At 44.4% G+C, this 19,243-nt stretch overlaps 1 protein-coding gene across 1 annotated transcript in view; it reads left to right on the forward strand.

The window, feature by feature from the left end:
* The window catches only part of LOC107112580 (calpain-14-like), a 54,833-nt gene that overhangs the window by 31,727 nt on the left and 3,863 nt on the right, over positions 1-19,243 (forward strand). Inside the window, exons 12-20 of the mRNA XM_015413745.1 lie at positions 302-369; positions 805-841; positions 2,068-2,130; positions 3,048-3,102; positions 9,556-9,620; positions 10,672-10,740; positions 13,665-13,743; positions 16,373-16,489; positions 17,389-17,444. Coding sequence (XP_015269231.1) covers positions 302-369; positions 805-841; positions 2,068-2,130; positions 3,048-3,102; positions 9,556-9,620; positions 10,672-10,740; positions 13,665-13,743; positions 16,373-16,489; positions 17,389-17,444 — 609 coding nt within the window. The remainder of the gene's footprint in view (positions 1-301; positions 370-804; positions 842-2,067; positions 2,131-3,047; positions 3,103-9,555; positions 9,621-10,671; positions 10,741-13,664; positions 13,744-16,372; positions 16,490-17,388; positions 17,445-19,243) is intronic.

The raw sequence follows: 19,243 nt of genomic DNA on the forward strand, positions 1-19,243 counted from the left end.
GCACATACTCTGTGAGCAGAAGGTCCCTGGCTCAGCTACCATTGAAAGTTCTCAGGCTGCTTAAGACAGTGGAGAGCTCCTGACAGTCATGGTGGACTACTCTAAATTATTTATTTATTTATTTATTTATTTATTTTTATACCCCGCCCTCCCCGCGAAGCAGGCTCAGGGTGGCTGCTACAATGAGGCTGAGCAGAGCGCAATCTAGGCAAGCCATTGTATGTGAGATACTCTATGGATACGTTCAGACTGGCAGTTTGGCCCAATATAGCTGTGTTCCCCTAATGGATTAAACCTGCAGGGTCACACAGCCGCATCTGTCAGCCATTCCCCAGTTGTACTCACCTCGTTGTACGAGTTGGAAAGGGAGTAAATAGACACCACGTAACATGTGGTGTTTTCGGTTCCTTGTGCATTCATTGCACGTGGCCAGATGACTGAATGTGGGGGACCACATGCAGAATGGATTGGCAGTCTGAACCTGCAGATCCGTTTCCGCCACTGGGTGTTTTTGGGGTTGGTTTTTTTTAGTGTCTGCCTATATGCACATATGTGCATGCACCCATGTACAGTTCGGGCAGCACACTCCATAGCTGAGGCACTGCAGTAATGTGGATGCATGCCCATGGGATGTAAGGTGTGCTGTCTGGTTGGTATGCCCCCAATACTTCAAAGAGCTACGATTAGAGGTCCAAGCTGCCAGTCTGCCAGTCTGTTCGCAGCCTATGTCTTTCAGCTCAGGTTGTTGTGCAAGCAGGCTTCATGACCCTCTGATTGTCTTTTTTTTTTCCTTTTTGCATGTAGTGAAATGGGTGGAAATTCCAGTCTTGTCCTTTCAAAGGTGAGATGAAATAAGAAAAATAAGCCATTTGACTTTCTTTTCACTTTATGTCACTGACTGCTCTGCTATTCCTCTCTCTGCCTCCTGCCCTGCCAGTAGTCTTGTTCTCTCTCTCTGTAACTTGGCGCTGTTCTGCCTGGTCCTGTTTCCTACATAAGGTGCCAGCTTTCTTGAGGCATCCTGCCAACGAAACCAATCTGAGGGGGGAAAATCTCAGATACTTTCCAAATAAAAACTTTGGCACCAGTCTCTGTGCAACCCAATTAAGGCAGAGATGAACATTAACATCCTCAAGGCAAGACTAGTGGGAGCATGCACCCCCCTCCCTCACCCAGATGTAGATCAGATTTACAGTGTGGATGTGCATTTAGAGGTGTCTCCTACTCTGTGTGTCCAGTTCTCAGTCTTGCAAGGGACACTCGGTGTGTCCAGTTCTAATATTTATTCTATTAGGACTCCAAGCAGCTGTGATAAGTTTCATTGGAAGCTGTTCTCTCACTAAAATATGGTGCTGCCGATGTGAGCTGAAGACACAATGCAGTTTATTTTCTGTGCCTTGAGTTATGCCAGTTCCACTCTCATAGCCATTCTAAGTCGTGCCAGCCCCATCCACAGTGCTTCCCGAGGCCAGCTGCTGCCACCTCCACCCCTTCTTCCTGGAAACCAGAGCAGCTATAGCTCCCTGCTCCCTTTTCTTCCCCTGGTCTCTTTAAAATTAGTGGGCCAAGCTTTGCATGTGCAGTTGGGCTTGCCGAGGTCATGCATAATCCCTTCCTCTTTCAAGAGTTTGGTCACCATTTTTGGTTGCCTGCTGCCAAGGCAACCAAAATGGTGGCCCAACTCTTGCAAGAGAAAGGGATTTCATGAGAGTTTAGGAAACCTGTAGGGTGTGCATGGCCCAGTGAAAGTCAGGCATCAATTTGTCCACATTATAAAACTGCAGTGAAGTGTTCCTTGACTGGAGAGATGGCAAGGAAGATTTGTTGCTCTGGCAGGCAGAGGCATCAGGGGCAAGATAGGTGGTGAAGGAAGTGGTTGTGGAGGAGAGGTATGGGATGGGAAGCTGGTGACAGGCAGGTGGGACATTGTCTACCACCACCTCAGCTCTGCTACTTGGGACAACTGCCTGAGTAGGCCTCTTGGAAGTACTGGGCCTGTTTTTAAACATTAGAAACATGAAAAGCCCTGCTTCTTTTTCTGAAGTCCTTTTTTGTTATTCTCTTCAGGAAATAGTTGACAAATACGACGGCAAAATTTGGGAGGATTTCTTCATGAAGTACTTTGAACAAGTACGTATGTGTATGTTGTCTGCTGAAGGAAATAAACTGGCATCATTAAATTGTTCCATGCTAGTTCATTTGTGTAAAGGAAGATTTGTAGGTAAAAAGAAAGGTCCCATATTTGGGGAGATAATGGCTCCTGGAGAACATTACCTGAAGGCAATGCCAATGAGAGAATCTTCCTGAGGTCATCAAGGAAGATCCATGTCTCAACAACCATCAAGTATGCTAATTAGAATCCTGTAACCTATGAATCCGACAAGATCCTTCAGTTATACCTACATATACCTTCAGTTATACCAGTTATACCTACATATTCAGCAGAATGATGGGGTATATCCCTTCAGACTGTAAATGGGAGAACCGTTTGTTGGAATGCATTTGCCCATTCTTCCATCCTGAAGTGGTACTACCCCAGGAACCATATCATATGTTTCTTCTGAAAATGTAACTTGTGTGTTAGAAGGCAACAGAAACCCTGTCTTGTGGGTTTGCTGCATTCCTGGCACTCATTCATTGGGTTGTGGCCACTGGTTAGACGAAAGACCCACTGAGCATGCATGCATCTATGTTTCCATATTATACAACTGTAGTGCAGTGTTCCTTGTAAGTGTGATGGTGCTGTCCTGGATTTACAGATACTTCTTTCCTAATATATCAGCTCATTGCCTAGTAGGTGAAAGCAGGAAGGGGTATAATAAAGTGACATAGCAGGGTTCACATGCAGGAAGTGATTCAGATGCTAAGCTTATGTGTGAGCATTTCCCCCCGCTGACAGTCAGTGCTTGCGCATGATGAAAAAGCTCTAGCTGATGGATGATGGATGGTTACAGAACTTGGGCATGTGATATTTTTGCTTGGTTGTTGCCTATGAGCAGAAATAGCACTTAGCATTTAAAACTTGCCTTTTGTCTCTCCTGCTCTAGCATCCTGAAATAAATGCAATCCAGCTTCACTGGCTCCTGAACACGGCCTGGACAAGTAAGTATGATTCAGACAGTGAAATGCCATCCATCCGTGCATTCACAAATGAAACAGGTAGCAAAGTTAATTGTGCAACTGAGCCTTATGGAGCTTCCCAAAAGAAAGTGTCACAAATTGCTACCCCAGCTCAGGTTTTGATCAGCAAAAAGAACAATATGGGGGCCTCTTGTCCCTTTCCATTGTGGCTCCAGTCTGAGCTGGGCCCCCACATTTATTATCATCCTTTAAGAGTTCTGGGACGATTTCCTAGCATAATGTCTCCTTGGCCCTTAATTATTTTTTTTAATATAGGAGAATCGTCACATGTGGATTATGTGCTGTCAAGTTGTGACCATCCAGTGATGACCCCAGCAAGGGTCTTTCAAGGCACAGGTGGTTTACCATTGCCTTTCTCTGCAAAGTCTTCCTTGGTGGTCTCCTATCCAAGTACCAGCCCTGCTTAGCTTCCAAGATCTCATGAGACTGGACTATACCATGCCTCCTTCCCTCTCCTCCACTAATTTAGGAGAATGCATTTCTATATTACTTGAACTGAAGAGCCACATCTCTAGAAAGTATCAGTTATATTAAGAATATTGCAAGCCATGAGTGCAAGTTTTTAAACAGAACATTTCCTGTGCTGAGCAATAACATAATTTTTTCAGCAACTAACAATGCAGAAATGTGGATAGTCTTATCTGAACTGGGTTATGGTCATACAGTGAGGCACATCAGGATTAGAACACGGGGTTGGGATGCAGTGATAAGTTAAGAGAGCCAAATCCCACAAAGGAGAATCATATTGTGAAAGAAATGCACCCTCAAAGAGAGAAAGGCCCAGGTCAATGCTGAAGTATTTGTCCTCGGACAGCTAGAACCCGAGTGCAAGACAAAAGAAAGGTGAAGGTGTTCCCTCTAAGATGTGGAGTCCTGTGAGCAAAAATTTTACTTTGTGAGCTACCGGCATTAAAGTTGTGAGCAGGTGAATTGGCTACTGAATAACTTAGTTTGCTCTGGAATCATCCTTCCTGAGCTAAGACAAAAATGTGTGAGCCGGAGGCTAAAAAACTGTGAGCTAGCTCACACTAACTCAGCTTAGAGGGAACACTGAAGGTGTGGCAGAGACTGAGAAGGTTGATGCAGTATAAGACAGATCTTTGCAGGGATAGATCAGCTGTGAAGCAGGAGGCTGGAGGTGGGAACATGAAGAACCAAACAGCAAAAATTAAAAGCGACCAGTTGCTCAGGGGAGGGCCAGCAAAGGTCACCAGAGGCCAATGAGAAGCACAGAATAGAGCTTGGGTAGATCATCTGGCATTATGTATGGGTGGGGAAACAGTCTGCCATTAACAAACTGACGTGGTTCCCAACAACATACTTTGGTAAGGAGGCAAGGAAGCTTTCTTCTTTGATACGATTTTGGCTGGTCAGGACAGGAGCCTGCCATGCCCAGTTTTATGAGTAGCAGCTTCCATGTAGTTGAAATAGGTCTGAATGCCTCTTGTGCATCAGTCTCCCCTACTTTTTCAGAACAAGGCTGGTACTGAGTAGATCTGTATCCAAAGCTTATGCTGAACTGCTCATTATTTATGTTTACTAAAGATATGCAGAGATCTTGATAGAAAGCCTTAATGAGACTCATTACTCCTGCTGCCATCCCAAAGCACTTCATGAAGTGCCACAATGAATAACAATACACCTTTTCAAACCATTTTCCTTGAATTTATGATTTTGATAAAAAAGAGAGATCTCCTTTGATAAGCTGCAGTTTCCTAAGGTGAAATCTAGGGGGTGCCACAAAAATTTAGGTAGCACATTTTGTACATAAAGTTTTGTGAAGTCCTTACCTCATATCTAAATCATCCATTTTGCCTGTTGCTTTTAATTCTTGTAAACGCTTTATTAAGCGTAATCTATCTGAGGACCTTGCAACCCTGGAAAATGCTTGTCCTTAGGCAGTATAATGCAATTACCTTCATTTTATGGAAGCAGAATACAGGCATGGGATGACTGCAGTGCTGATCCTTAAAATGTGTCAAGGTACTCCTGTGTGCCTCTAGTTTTGAGCCTAGGATACAAGCCAAATACCAAAAGTCCACAGGGACAGGCTATACAGTAGAGGACTTCAAACCATCCGAGTTCCTGACCAATGTGAATTATCCTTTCTCACTGTTTATCCTTTTACAATATATTCCTGAAAACTCTTTCCCTTCCAGGGTCTTCTTATGGCAGCCTCTTCTTATTCCTCACTGATAGTTTAGCAAGACACATCGATTGATTTTGTCATCCATCCTGCCAAAGGAGACTAGTGCTGATTTGTACCAGTGTATCACTGGCTGCACTGGAGACTGGGTATGCACAGAATTAGTGTGCACTGAGGAATCAGTAGGGGGATTTTTGTCTTAAGAGCATAAGACCAGGCCCTGACCTGGATAGCCCAGGCATGCCCGATTCCATCAGATCTCGGAAGCTAAGCAGGGCTGACTCTGGCAAGGACTTGGAAGGGTGACCTCCAAGGAATACCAGAGGTGGGACACAGAGGCAGGCTACTCAAGCCACCTCTCTGAAAAAAACATCCAAGCCCCCAGTAGGGGTAGCCAGAAGTCAACCATGACTTCCAGGCAAGCGCACGCGCACACACACACAACTTTTTGTTGTTGTTGTTCAGTCACACAGTCGAGTCCGACTCTTCGCAGCCCCATAGACCACATCATGCCAGGCCTTCCTGTCTTCTGCCGTCCTCTGGAGTTTACTGAACTATATATATGTACAACTATATATGCACAACTATATATATGTAAAAGAGCACAAGACCAGCCAAGCTGGATCAGACCAATGGGCCATCTAGTCTAGTATCCTGTTCCACACAAGGGCCAACCAGTTGCCCCTAGAGCAGGACATGGAGGCCAAAGCAGAGGATTACTGCCTCTGAACATGGAGGTTACCTTTAGTTATTCATCATGGCTGATAACCACTGATGGACCTATCTTGCATGAATTTGTCTAGCACCCTTTCAAAGCCACCTATAAATGCATTGCGGAAGTCATTAATCCATAATACCTCCCCCCCCCGTTGCCTTTAGTTATAAGTATCACCATGATGAAATAGGTTCTTACAAATGAGTGTAATTCCATGGAAATGCTTTGCTGCATCATGTTCTTTAGATGGTTTTCCGAGCATTTTACATTAGATGCTTTGTTAGCTGTTCTTGTTTATTCCCACTTCTTCATTCTTAAAAAAATAAATATGGAGGCCCATTTCTGCTTTCCCCTCATGGGAAACCTTCTGGCCTACCCAGTTTTTACAATGTTGGCAAAAACACTTTTTATTTAAGAATTTTTTTAGTTCTCTGATGGATTCCTGAGTTTTTTGCTATTCTCACTTGATGGTGAATATTTAACTCAGTCAGTCAGGCATTTATTACGGCAACAAACTATAGAAAGGTGAATATTTAATTCACTAAAATTTTTATATGTATCCTTGAAACAGGCAGACTGTCCACACCTTGAATTAAAAGTGCCAAAGTGAGCCAGCCTCTTTTTCCCTGAGTGTTCTTCTATCAGAAACATACCTCTTACAAACATAACAACAGTCATTGTGAACAACCAGTAAAGCTGAATAGAGGAGGCCAGATTCATAAATGGATAAATCTGAATCTGCTGAAGGCATTAATGAGATAAAAGCATCTGTGGCAGACATTCAGAATAAACAAAAAAACCTTTCATCTCTTCTTAGCTGGCCCCAGAGTGAGCATAGATGGCGATGAGAGCCTTTCCGAAGTAACCCATCAGGCATTGTGAAATCTATAAGGAAACTAACCAGGCTGTGTGGCTCATCTTTTATTCTTCATAGGCAATCAATTTTAAGGCTTTCATTTTCAAACTTTACAGTGCATGATTCATATTTAATAAACAGGACTATAATGAGATTAAAACATCGTCGGTTTCTGTAGAGTAGGGATGGGTGAGTTATGAGCCTGGCGCCTGCTCCGTGGAAGTCTGCAGGCAATCTATAATCATGATTTGCAACAAGATTAGACTCTCTTTCTGTTCCATTTCTTGTCATTCGCAAATCGCCAGGAATGTTCAGCTCTGTGCTTTTAACTCGTCTATCTGTTCTGTCTCGGAGAGATGCAGAGGGGATCGGAGGAGAACACAGAGCTGTCAGATTTATCCCTGGCCTTGTTGCAACCGGCAGAGCTACAAAAAGAACAAGCCACACAGAATAGGAAGGCAAGTGACTCCTCCCGAGGTCGTTTGAGTTTCCATTCAAAGCATATTAATTTAGAAGTGTGTTCCATTGTAACGGAGGGAACTTAAGCTGTGCCTAAGTGGAAAGCTTAGGTTTATTTCCACTCTAACAGTATCCATCTAAAGAGTCTCCTCTATACAGATGTCTGCAGGAGGAGGGAACATTGCCCCCAAGAATCCTACATTTATTGCTATACAGAGTTCAAGCAGTCCCTGCAGTTGCCCTTTAAGCAGCTGTAATTAATAGGCAATGCCCCCCATATCATTATTTCTCAGAACACCTTGTTACTTTTTAGGGTGCAGGGTCTACCCCCAGATGGTCTCAGTCAACATCAGTAAGAACCAGGGTAGCACAGTGTGATGCAGAGGCTGGGGAGATCTGGCTTCAGGTCTCCATGAAGTGCCCTTGGATGACCTGGGGCCAGCCACTCAATCCAGGCTGCTTCTCAGGGTTGTTGTGATGGGGGTGAAGAGCTATTTGGCTTATGCCCTTCATTGCCACCCACATCTGGGCAGCCACTAGCCAGGTCCAACACAAGCCCCTGAGGTTCTGGCACCACTGCCGGGGCTCAGCTTGCTCCCCGTGTGGCTGGTCATGCACAACCCTCATCTTTTCCCCCAACTTTGTTTGCTAGTATGGAGCAATGAAGGTGTTGAATTTTGTGGTGCTCCGGCCAAAAAAAAAAGGTTGCCTGTCTCTGTAATGGAGAGATAAGAGATGTACATTTTCATCTAGGAAGCCAGTTATTAGGATTATTGATAAATTTGCTCATGTAACTAGAACGTTATTTGAGTTAGGCCTTAAGAGTTTAACACAGAACCTGTTTACAGTTCCATGCAAAGTAACAACGAAGTCCTTTATGCAGCTTACATTTGCCTTACCAGTCACTAGATGTAGTCACTTCTGGCCCTACAAACATATATCGAGGATTAGAGGATAGAGCTTCCAGGTGAGACCATGTATCTCTAACATCTTATTTTGAAATCAACCACTGCATGGAAGTTATATAATGATAAAAGTTTGATCTCCCTGTGGCAATAAACATCAACCAGACATGAGATGCAGCAGAGAATAATCTAAAGGGTTCTGAGGTTGTATAAAATTAGTGGGAATGCTAGCCCCAAATTTAAGGCAAACAAAAATAGTTCACTTTTCTCACAGGGTTATGGCCTTGAGGAGAGATGTTATGTTATTCCACCCGTATGGAAACTAATGCAGGGGTGCCATAGGAAGCCTTGGGCCACGTAAGAAATGCTGATCGGACAACCAGTGTTGCATGACACCATAGGGATACTGGAAGGAGCTGTACTGCATTGAGACCAGGGGAATGTAAGAATCTGCTATGAAAGACAGCAAGAAAAGCAGCTCCCATCTGTGGGTCAGGAATGGATTCTTCAGAGGTTTGCTTCTGCAGCAGAATTTCAGCTATTACACAGCTCACTCACTAGTCGTCACTTGCCTACACATATTAGCCAGAGAAGGAGGTGCCAGGAATTTAGAAACTATCAGTTTGTCCCATTCACTGGTGGACACTGGGCTTGTCCTTCTAGGGGATCAATTTTGATAAATAATGCTCATTACCTCGCCCGTATAAACCAAAATGCTTGTACAGTGACTGACCTGCACTTTTGTGCACCACCAAATTGAACAAAGACCCTGTGCCAAATATGGAGGCCTCCCATGTGTTTTTGTTGCCTGCCTGGGACTACAAAATAGGGGTGGCACTCAAGTACCTGGCAGCCCACACAAAATGGCTGCCAGGCTGGGCTTGACTTGGTAGGTCATAAGTTGCCATTACGTTCCATCTCCATAACTCAAAACTTTTCATCCTAAGTGGTAATTTTCATTCTTTGGCCTTGCATTTTAAACCCTTTAGCTGCATTCCTCCTGTACATCTTTACTGGAACTTATTTCTGTGTAAATATGCATAGGAAGGCCTGGCATGATCTGGTCCATGGGGTCGCGAAGAGTCGGACTCGACTGTGCGACTGAACAACAACAAATGCATAGGAAGCCAGACTGTCTTCTGAACTGACTCCGGTATTGCTAAAATGTGGAAATCATAAGTGAAGACACTTTCCACTTCCAATGTCCCAACTAATGCCAAGTAAAGTTATGTCATCATCATTGAGGTCATGGGCATGGTTCTACAGCATACAAATGCATTTTGTCTTGGTGTCTGACCACTGCTTAGTTTTTCTTTTTGCTTTCCTTCTCCAGATCTTCAAAACAACAGGCTGTGGTTCAGTCTGGATGCCTGCCGAAGTATCCTGGCTGTTCTAGATGTATCCTACCTTCTGCATTTAGCTATATCAGTCTGATACACAGATATCAGTCTGATACACAGTTTAGCTATATCAGTCTGATACACAGATACATGACCTGAATAGCTACTCAGTTGTTTGTTATTTATTTTGCTACTGAGAGAAAGAGACCCTTGAGAATAATATGAGGTGTGAAATTGGGAGGGGGGGTCTATGGTGGAATGTGAGAGTCATTGGAAATTTCTTCCCCTCTTCTATTAGTGGATGTGGGACCGTGGATCTGGCCAAGAGTCCAGTTGCATAATCTGGTGAAGCTGGACTCTATGTGTTGGATCCAAAGTCCAGAGAACTGGTGGCATCACTGGTGAGTAGAGGAACCTGATTGGAGGAAGGGGCAAGGGGCTCTCCCAGAATTCTGCCCCACCCCAAATTTGTATCCGAAGCTTATCAGGCAATCTGGCCCAGAGTGCATTTATTTGAAACATTTATAGTCTGAGACCTACCTTTCACCCAAAAGACTGAGACACAAGATGGGTAACAACAATAAACCCAGTACTTTATACCAGCATCAAAGAATAACCATGGAAATAGCCAGCAATAATAAATTTAAATAGAGTTCAAACTAGACCTAGGGAAGGGGTGGTAGCCCCAGACATCATAGGCACAAAGTCATCTTTATACACAGTTAATCTGAGGTGTATGGGGGAGGGTCAAGATTGCTTTGATTCTCCTGAAAACTAGTCATTAGTTGGGTTATTAATGGCCAGATTTTGCTGCCTTTGAAATTAATGAGAAAATGCTCATTGACTTTTAGGAAACAGAAGAACAGCCCTTGCGGGCAAGACTCAAAGATCTCGGGAATTAATGCGTGCTTTTGACTTTGGTTGCATTAGGCACGGGGTCACATTTATAGTGGAAGTTTAAAAAATCCAAGACTTGACTTTTAGTGTAAACAGTTAAACATAGCTGCTTTGGGATCAGGCTGGTCAAAACTTTCCCAGAATTAGTATCTCTCCGTCCCCCCCCCCAATTTAGTTTTAATTGTTGTATGCCTTGACAAATCCCTCTGCAGTTTAATGCTACTGGCACACTGAGCATTCAAGAATTCAGAAGTCTGTGGAAGAGTCTGCTTCATTACCAGGTACAAAAGACTTTAGTTGGTATGAGTGTGTGCATGTATGGATGTTAGTATTAAAGGTAAGGAGAGAAGCTTCAGAGAGTTGTCTCAGGCTTCTCATCTTTAACATGCAACTGCACCACTGTTGCAGTTGACAGGCAACCAGCATTGGCTGGAGGCAGTTGCCTCTATTCCATCAACTCAAATGCTTCTTCCAGCACAGGGGAAGTAAAGGAGTGCAGTGTGAATGGCAGCCCTCATGCTGTTGCCACTGCTGCTATGGAAGGCCACATCCCTCTTTGCTTGCCTGACAGAAGCACCACTTTGAAGCTCACCCAAAGATAGTTATACAGGGAGGCAATGCAGTGCAGTGGCTAGACCAGGAATCCCCAACTTTTTTGAGCCTGCAGGCACCTTGGAAATTCTGACGGTGTGGTGGGCACAGCCACAAAATGGCGGACACAAAATGGCTCCTGACATAGGTGTCACATTCAGGGTAAAGCCTGACATTCTACCCAGGGTTTCCAGTACGGGTATGCAAAAAAAAGAGTACTTTTAGGTTCAGGTGTACTGAACCCAAAAATATTAGTATTTCCTGATATTCCCAAATCCCAATATTGGTATGATATTGGGATTTGGGATATTATTGGGATTGCCAAATTTATTCAGCTCCACTATACCCTATGGGGACCATCTCCATAGGGTATAATGGAGAAGAGATTTGAACTTTAAATACTTGCTGCATTCACTCACAGAGTTGCACTGCGGTGGCAGCATGACACTGCAAGTGAACTGAGCAAGTATTTAAAGTTTAAATCCCTTCTGAGTTCACTCAGTGAGTCGTGCTGCCACCACAGCATGACTCCACAAGTGAACTGAGCAAGCATTTAAACTTTAAATGCTTGCTAAGTTCACTCTCAGGGTCACACCACCTCCACAGTGCAACTCAGTGAGTGAACTGAGCAAGCATTTAACATTTAAATGCTTGCTCAGTTCACTCATGGAGTCATGCCACTGTGGTGGCACAATTCACTGAGTGAACTCAGAAGGGATTTAAGCTTTAAATGCTTGCTCAGTTCTCGAACAATTCATTCACCAAGTTGCACCGCTGCAGCAGCACAACTCCACAAGTGCACTCAGGAGGGATTTAAACTTTAAATGCTTGCTTAGTTTACACTCATGGAGTTGCACCACCACAAGTGAACTCCGAGGGCATTTAAACAGACCACAGTCTCTTTAAATGCCTTCTAGTCACACCCAAATAAAAGCCAATTAATATCAGCTTTTATTCAGGCAGGGCTATTTCAGTAGCCGAGTACAGATCTCTGGTCTGTATTCAGCTTAATAAATACCTGATAAATACCAATAAGGTATTTATTCACCTCAGTATATACCAAGCACACATCCCTAGTTTCCAGGACACACAAATACAGTGACAACCAACAAGACAAGAGCAAGGTCCACAAAGCAGCCCAAAGTCTGGGAGCCAAAGGTTTAGTCCTGGGATCAGAGGAAAAGAAGTTTCAGTGTCCAGGACTTGGAACCAGAGCAGGATGCAAGGTCTGGGTCTCTGGCTGTGAACACAAGCAAAGATTAGCAAGGACAGACTATAAAGACAGCAAGTCAGGGCAGAGCCAGTCAGCTCACAGAGGTGTATTGCATGCAAAGTGACTTCCACAGTGAGCCCCGCTCAGTGTGTTTCTCTTATCTGCTTCATTAGCTGACTCATCCTCCAAAGCCCAGATGTTGCTTCTTACTGCTGAGTTCATTGTCCTCCAGGTGCAAATCCTTTGCTTCCCTGCTCCAGGTGCAAATCCTGCTCCTTCAAAGACTCTGCTCCAGAAGTTAACACTGATCACTGTTGGGCGATCAGTCCTGGGCAATCAGATGGGCACTCCTTCATCTCTAGAGCTGTCAAGCACTCTCTCCTTCTGCACTCTGCTGGTTCAGGAGAAACCAATGACAATTGATGCTCTGTGTCATTTTTTCTCTTACCAGAATGAGCAGTCTGGCTGTGGCTGGGAAGTGCTCTCACTTCCCGATGGTTCTCTTGCTGGGTCTGCTTCTCGACCCAGCTGCTCAGGCAGGTATTCCACCAGTGTGGGGCCTGACTCTTCCATTTCCTTCTCCTCAGAGGAGGAGGCAGCTGGCTGGCCTGGCCCATGACAGTAGGTGGAGTCAGCCACAAAATAGCTGCCACAACTTACCTTCAATCACGCAGTGAAGATCCTTGTGCTGTGGTGGTGGCAGCTACAGCTAATGCAATCTTTTAAAAAAGCTGCACAGCCAATCAGATCTCCAGTGGCCAATCAGAAGCTTTGCTGGGCAAAACACTATCTGGCCCTGCCCATTTTCTAAAAACACTTGGTGGGCCCCAGGAGAGGTGTCAGTGGGGTCCATGGCACCCCCAGGCAACAGACTGGGAATCCCTGGGCTGTCCTGCCAGGTTAGGTTCAAGTCATGCTTCGCTATGAGGCTCCCCAGGGCCAGTTCCTCTCTCTGAGCTCCAACAAGATTGTTGCAAGGATACAAGGGGAGAAATCTATTTCTGCTACCTTAAGCTCCTTGGAAGAATGCAGGACCCAAACAATAATGCAGATGCTTCCCTCTCTCACACTATACATCCTCCACCGGTGTTACTGGAAAAAGCATAATTAGATTTTTCATACTGGGTAGATTGCTAGTTTCTTCTATCTTCCTTCAAAAGAGAGCATGATCACTGCACCAATGTTATGCCAGAAGGTAAAAGAGAAAGCATAATTAGATTTTTCATACTGGGTAGGTTGCTAGTTTCTTCCATCTTCCTTCAAGAGAGAACATGATCACTGCACCAATGTTATGTCAGAAGGTAAAAGAGAAGGGCAGGGCAGTTGTGTGTGTGTGTTTGTATGTGAAAGGACTGACTAGGTTACTAACAGTTGACTTTTCCTTTGAACTGTTTGCAACAGAAAGTTTTCCAGAAAAAAGACACCCACCAAACTGGAACCTTGGGCCTAGAAGAGTTACACGCAGCCACGAAAGAAATGGGTAGGTTATGATGAAGCATTTACCATTAGTTAGCATCCGTGGACATCCAGTGTTCAAGTATTGCAATGGTCATGTTTCTATTCTTGAGTTGGACATTGAGCAGCAAGTATGCAACGTTCTGGTTGTTTTCCTAAGAACCCCCTGAACTATTCAATTCTTGACCATGGCTAATGCTATCCTGGTTAGATTCCATAGCTGGTAAAGTACAACGGGAGGGGTTATAATAGACTAGAGAGATACATAATTTGCATTCCAAACAACTTTGGGTCAGTTCTCAGAATCTCCTGGTATATCCAAGGTAGCAGGGCTGGGATTGGCCTGTGCCTTAGAAAGCTGCTGGATTCAATGGACCGATGGCCTGACAGAAGGCAATTGTTTCATTTTCCTCCAAGACCTGCAGAAATTGAAGGTTGTAAGTGCTTATCCTCAAATGGCAAAGTAGGAAAACATGACACCATCCACCCAGTACAGAGTTGTGCATGACTGTATTGCTTCCATGTGTAGCAAGCCAGAGCAGCTGAAGGTTAGAAATGAGGTATACTGGCCACATGACCACGGAAACGTCTTCGGACAGCGCTGGCTCTTCGGCTTTGAAACGGAGATGAGCACCGCAACCCTAGAGTCGGACTCGACTGGCTTTCGAGCAAGGGAACCTTTACCTTTTATACTTCAAACAGTGCAGGTCACTGGCATGATGTACCTTCTTCAACCAAGTTATGATTCTAGGCTATATTAATATGCAGGAAATCCTTACAACCTGGGTGGAGCTTTCAAATCTTAGGCAATATTCCCCCCATTATTTGAGGGAGCAATTATCTCTGCCATTCATTCACATCAAGTGCTTTGTGAGATTTGATTGGGTACATAACTATTTTTTTCTGTAACGGAATGGACTCAGTGTTATGATTATTTTGGAAAGTGCTTTACTACTGTAATAGTTTATTAGGTGCTTAAATGTACAACAGTTCTAGCCGTCCTCCAAATCCTTGAAGTGGGCTTTTAGAATACCAGCTTCAGTTGTTACAATAATTGTGAAAGTGAAACTTCCTAGAAGGGCTCGGAGAACAGGGCTTATGATGATTACCTTAATTGGAAGGAAAGCTCATAAATCAGAAGGTGGCTTTAGACAGACAGCATAGTACTTCTAAGACTAGCAAGTTATGGTCCCTACAATTTATATCTGCTAGCTGCACACTGAACCGTTTGAAGCTTCTGGTTGTTTTCCTAAGAACCCCCTGAACTATTCAACTCTTGACCATGGCTAATGCTATCCTGGTTAGATTCCATAGCTGGTAAAGTACAAAAGGAGGGGTTCAAGGGTAACTCCACATAGAGAACATTGCAGTAGTCCAGCCTGGAGGTAGTCAGAGCATAAATAGCTTGTCTCCCAAGGAAGGGCTGCATCTGGTAAACCAACTAAATCTGTTTAAAGTCATTAGGCGCCATGGAAGAGATCTCTCTATATAGTCCCTTATACCTAGCAACTCAGGCCTTTCATGCATTTCCACAGTGGTGCCAGAACTACTTTTCTATGGTTTCAGCACACATAATAATAATAATAATAATAATAATAATGTGTGAATGGCTGGAACCAGATGGGTAGAATAAACTACATTGGACTTTCCAAGCAAACTGCTATTCTCCCTTCCAAGCGGGACAGCATTCAGATGGGAAGGACCTGTGTGATTGACCCCAGTACCAAATTACAGGCAATGAACAGACTAAACTCCAGGCACCTCTCTGATAACAGTGTGGCATCTGTGTACTTGTGCCAGCTTCACTCTTGGCTTGGCATTCAAAAGAGGCACACATGTAGAGCAGCATCCACTGATCTGATTCTATAAGGGAAAAAAATGATTTAAATGACTATAAGGTAGATCTGTACAGAATGTATCTTTGTTAAATGGAATTAGTTCAGTTTTTAATGATGCTGAGGTTGGAGCTTAATTAGCTTGAAATTAATAAAAATTACAAGAGCCAGAGCTAAAACCGCATAATGAAAGAAATGAAATTAGAATTCATTACAATGTACTTGCTGTACCATCTGACAACAATAAACCAATCATAATTGAAAACATGATGCAATTAAAAAACACAGGCTTTCAAAGATCACATTAACAAACTTTAAGTGATTGTAGGGCTAGCAAATGTGTTATTAATTAGTTTCACTGGGGTCCCCCTGCAGAGCCTGCTGCTCCTTGCATAACAGCTGCTTAAATCCTGATGATTCTCAGCATTTTTTGTATGCTTTGTGTCAGTATTTTCTTAATTGGTAACATGCAAACTTCTGTGTGCTACTAAGGAAGTGTCAATGCCACTTCACTGATGGGGCTGATGTCCCCAGCCCAGTCCTGGTTTCTGTGGGTCCAGGGCAGCAGTGGACATTCTTGTTGCTTCTTTGACCAAAAGCCACAAGGCCCACTAGAATGGCCATCTACCCCTTGATATTTTTGGAGCTCTGGGCAGCTTCCGAACACCAGCCCTAGCTAGAGGAAGGAGCAGATAACCAAATTAGCGACAGCGAGCACTATTCACCAGTATGCATTCTTCCTTGTAATACTTCATAGTGCTATTGTCCATATGTAGACTCAACAGGAGACTTAGGTGTCTTTTTTATTTTATCTAAAAGGAACCTCCCTGAGTGATGAAGTGTGTAATTTGATGGTGCTCCGATATGGGGATCGTGACCTGAAAATCAGCTTTCAGAGCTTCGTGTGCTTCATGCTGCGTGTGGAATTCCTTAAGAGTGAGCATGGCATTTTATTTTTCTCACACAGAACCCCAAACAAAGTTGGCATTTAAGGAAAAGTCCTTGGCTATAAGATACTGGGTGTGCAGACTGGTTTGAAATCAGAACAGAAGCAATTGTTCCATGGCCATCTTTATCCCCACTGTTTTCTTCACATCTGTAGATCATGGGAAGTTCAGGGATTCTAGGAGATTTTTTTCCCCTATAGAAAATAAGGTGTAACAGGTTTAGCTTCTGTATTAAGAATGTTTTAGGAATGGAGGAAACCTGAGCTATGAATAGAATTCTGATGGACTCTTTTACAGGATTTTTTTCCTGAAAGAGGAGGTCTTATAGTGGAGAACAAGTACTCCACATTTTCCAAGAATTTCAGGATACAGGGGCTGATGGGATAGTTTCCTCCTTGCATCTTGGGTTGGGGGGACAGTTCAGTAGCTTCATCTGCCCAAATTTTTCCAGTGTGAGAAGACAGCATGTCCCAAAAGTTCCATCTTTTTCATCTGCCCAAATTTTTCCAGTGTGAGGAGACAGCATGTCCCAAAAGTTCCGTCTTTCTCTATTTTGCTTCAAGGCTACCCTGAGGGATGTTGACGCTCCAGCTGTCATCTTTTATTGACTCTCCCCCTATGCCTTTAAGAGGAACCTGAGACACAGAATTTGAACCACTGAAATTTTCCCCTTCATTTGCTTCCATACCAGGAATACAACCTGATAGATTTCTGTGTGCCAGCCTGCTCTGAAAAGCAGAGCGAGAAGGCCAGTAAAAAGATCATAATCCGGGCAACTTTAGCATGTCAAGAATGAGCATGTCAGTCAGGCTTTAGGACAGGGGAAGTGGGATGCCTCTTCTTCCTGTGAACCATCAAATCAGTTTCCCCAATTTCTTCCATTTATAGAGGCCTTCTTCAACTTAACTAAAGATGGCAAAGGGATCTATCTTCAAGAGTATGAGGTAAGTTATATTTTTTTCCTACAGCAAAGGGCTACTTACTAGAGAAAACACCATTTGCCTTTGAATCTATACATTTCATGACTGCATCCAGAAGCAGAGAACTGAGCTCTGTCCACATGGTGGCCAAATCACTGTCATGTGGCTGATTATTTACCTCTCCATTCATTGCATTGTCTGGAGGGTGCAACCAGAATTTCCTTTCCTGAGGAGTGACTTATAAGAGATGCCCCAGGCTCATGTGCTGTTGCTCCTTCCTTTCCCCATTGCTCTGCCCTTTTCCACCACAGGACAAGAGAGAAAACTGCCAGCCCCTCCAAGTGTAACTGTGATAACTGTGCTGTCAGAGTGCTGAATCACAAGCACAGGAGGGATGCTGCTTTTCTCCTTGCCACAATCCCACTTGTACACCCAGGCAAGCCACAGCTATTGTGTTTGTAGCAGCCCTTACAATGACAATGACTGCAGCCTGTCTTAGGTATGCAGCCTGATTGCTTCCTATGATCCTGGACACGGGAGGGGAGAAAGCACGAACATGAACCAGCTTTTAACTATAGAAGAATGGGATAAATCCCCAATGTCTGGAAGAAAAATAGTGGTGAACTCAGTAATTCAGAAAGAGATGTTTTAGGGAGCTGTGCAGGCACCCTCAGCTCATGGTCTTTAGTAAACTATGCAGGCACCCAGGCAGTCCCAGGAAGTCCCAGCCCTTGGACCAAGAGTCCTCTCAGAGCAGCTTGAGTTCCTGAGTCCATTCTCCTTGTCACTTCAGTGGCAGACGTTATTGCATGGGTTGAGGGCCACTATTTCCCTTTCCCTATGGACTGCACTGAGCACTCAACGCAATGTAGAAAGGGTGATGTAGGCCCCGGTCAGACAGAGAATTTGCCGCACGAAAGGCACGAATGTCGGGCGGATTTTCGGGGCGCGATCACACTGCAACATCTGGGAAGCGTAGCACACCTGTGGCCAACCTGTGGCGTCCCGCCGAAGATGCAGAGTTAAAAAGTACCAAGGAAAGTGCACTAGTATTCGGAAAATGCGTGGCACAGGGAGTCTGATTGCGGGAACGCTAGCATCCCATGGCATCCGGCTCCTGTCCACGTCCTGTCGCAAACCGGATGTTTTTCGTAAGCGCATGTGCACAAACATGAAACTGAAAGCAGTGCTGCTCCACAGGACTGCGCATGCACAGAAACGTGAAACGCTTGTGTGATCGCGCCGCGCCACTTCTTTGCTATGCTGCAGCGTCGCCGTATGATCGCCAGCTAACAGCCTAATCACAGAGACTGGGGGGCCATGTGATCAGGCTGCCATGCTTTATTTTGCTCCAGGGCGAACAGCCACACCTCCCCCCCACGTTATCTGGTCCGTGTGACCGGGGCCGTAAAGAGCCAGTTTGGTGTAGTGGTTAAGTGTGCGGATGCTGATCTGGGAGAACCGGGTTTGATTCCCCACTCCTCCACTTGTACCTGCTGGATGACCTTGGGCAAGCCATAGTTCTGTCAGAGCTGTTCTTGAAAAAGAGCAGTTTCTGTCAGAGCTCTCTCGGCCCCACCTACCTCACAGGGTGTCTGTTGTGGGGAGGGGAAGGGAAAGGAGTTTGTAAGCCACTCTGAGACACCTTTGGGTAGTGAAGGGCGGGGTATAAATCCAATCTCTTCTCTCTCTCCTTCTTCTGTGACTGGCTTTCTCATTAACAGAGCGCTAGAGAGTTAAATTAAAGTTTCTCACTGCACCCTGATCCAATCACATCAGTTTCTCTTCCACGAACACATGAAGGTGCTCTGGTCATTATTTTT

The sequence above is a fragment of the Gekko japonicus genome, unplaced genomic scaffold (assembly GCF_001447785.1).
Source record: "Gekko japonicus isolate JY-2015 unplaced genomic scaffold, Gekko_japonicus_V1.1 scaffold710, whole genome shotgun sequence".
Taxonomy (NCBI): Eukaryota; Metazoa; Chordata; class Lepidosauria; order Squamata; family Gekkonidae; genus Gekko; species Gekko japonicus.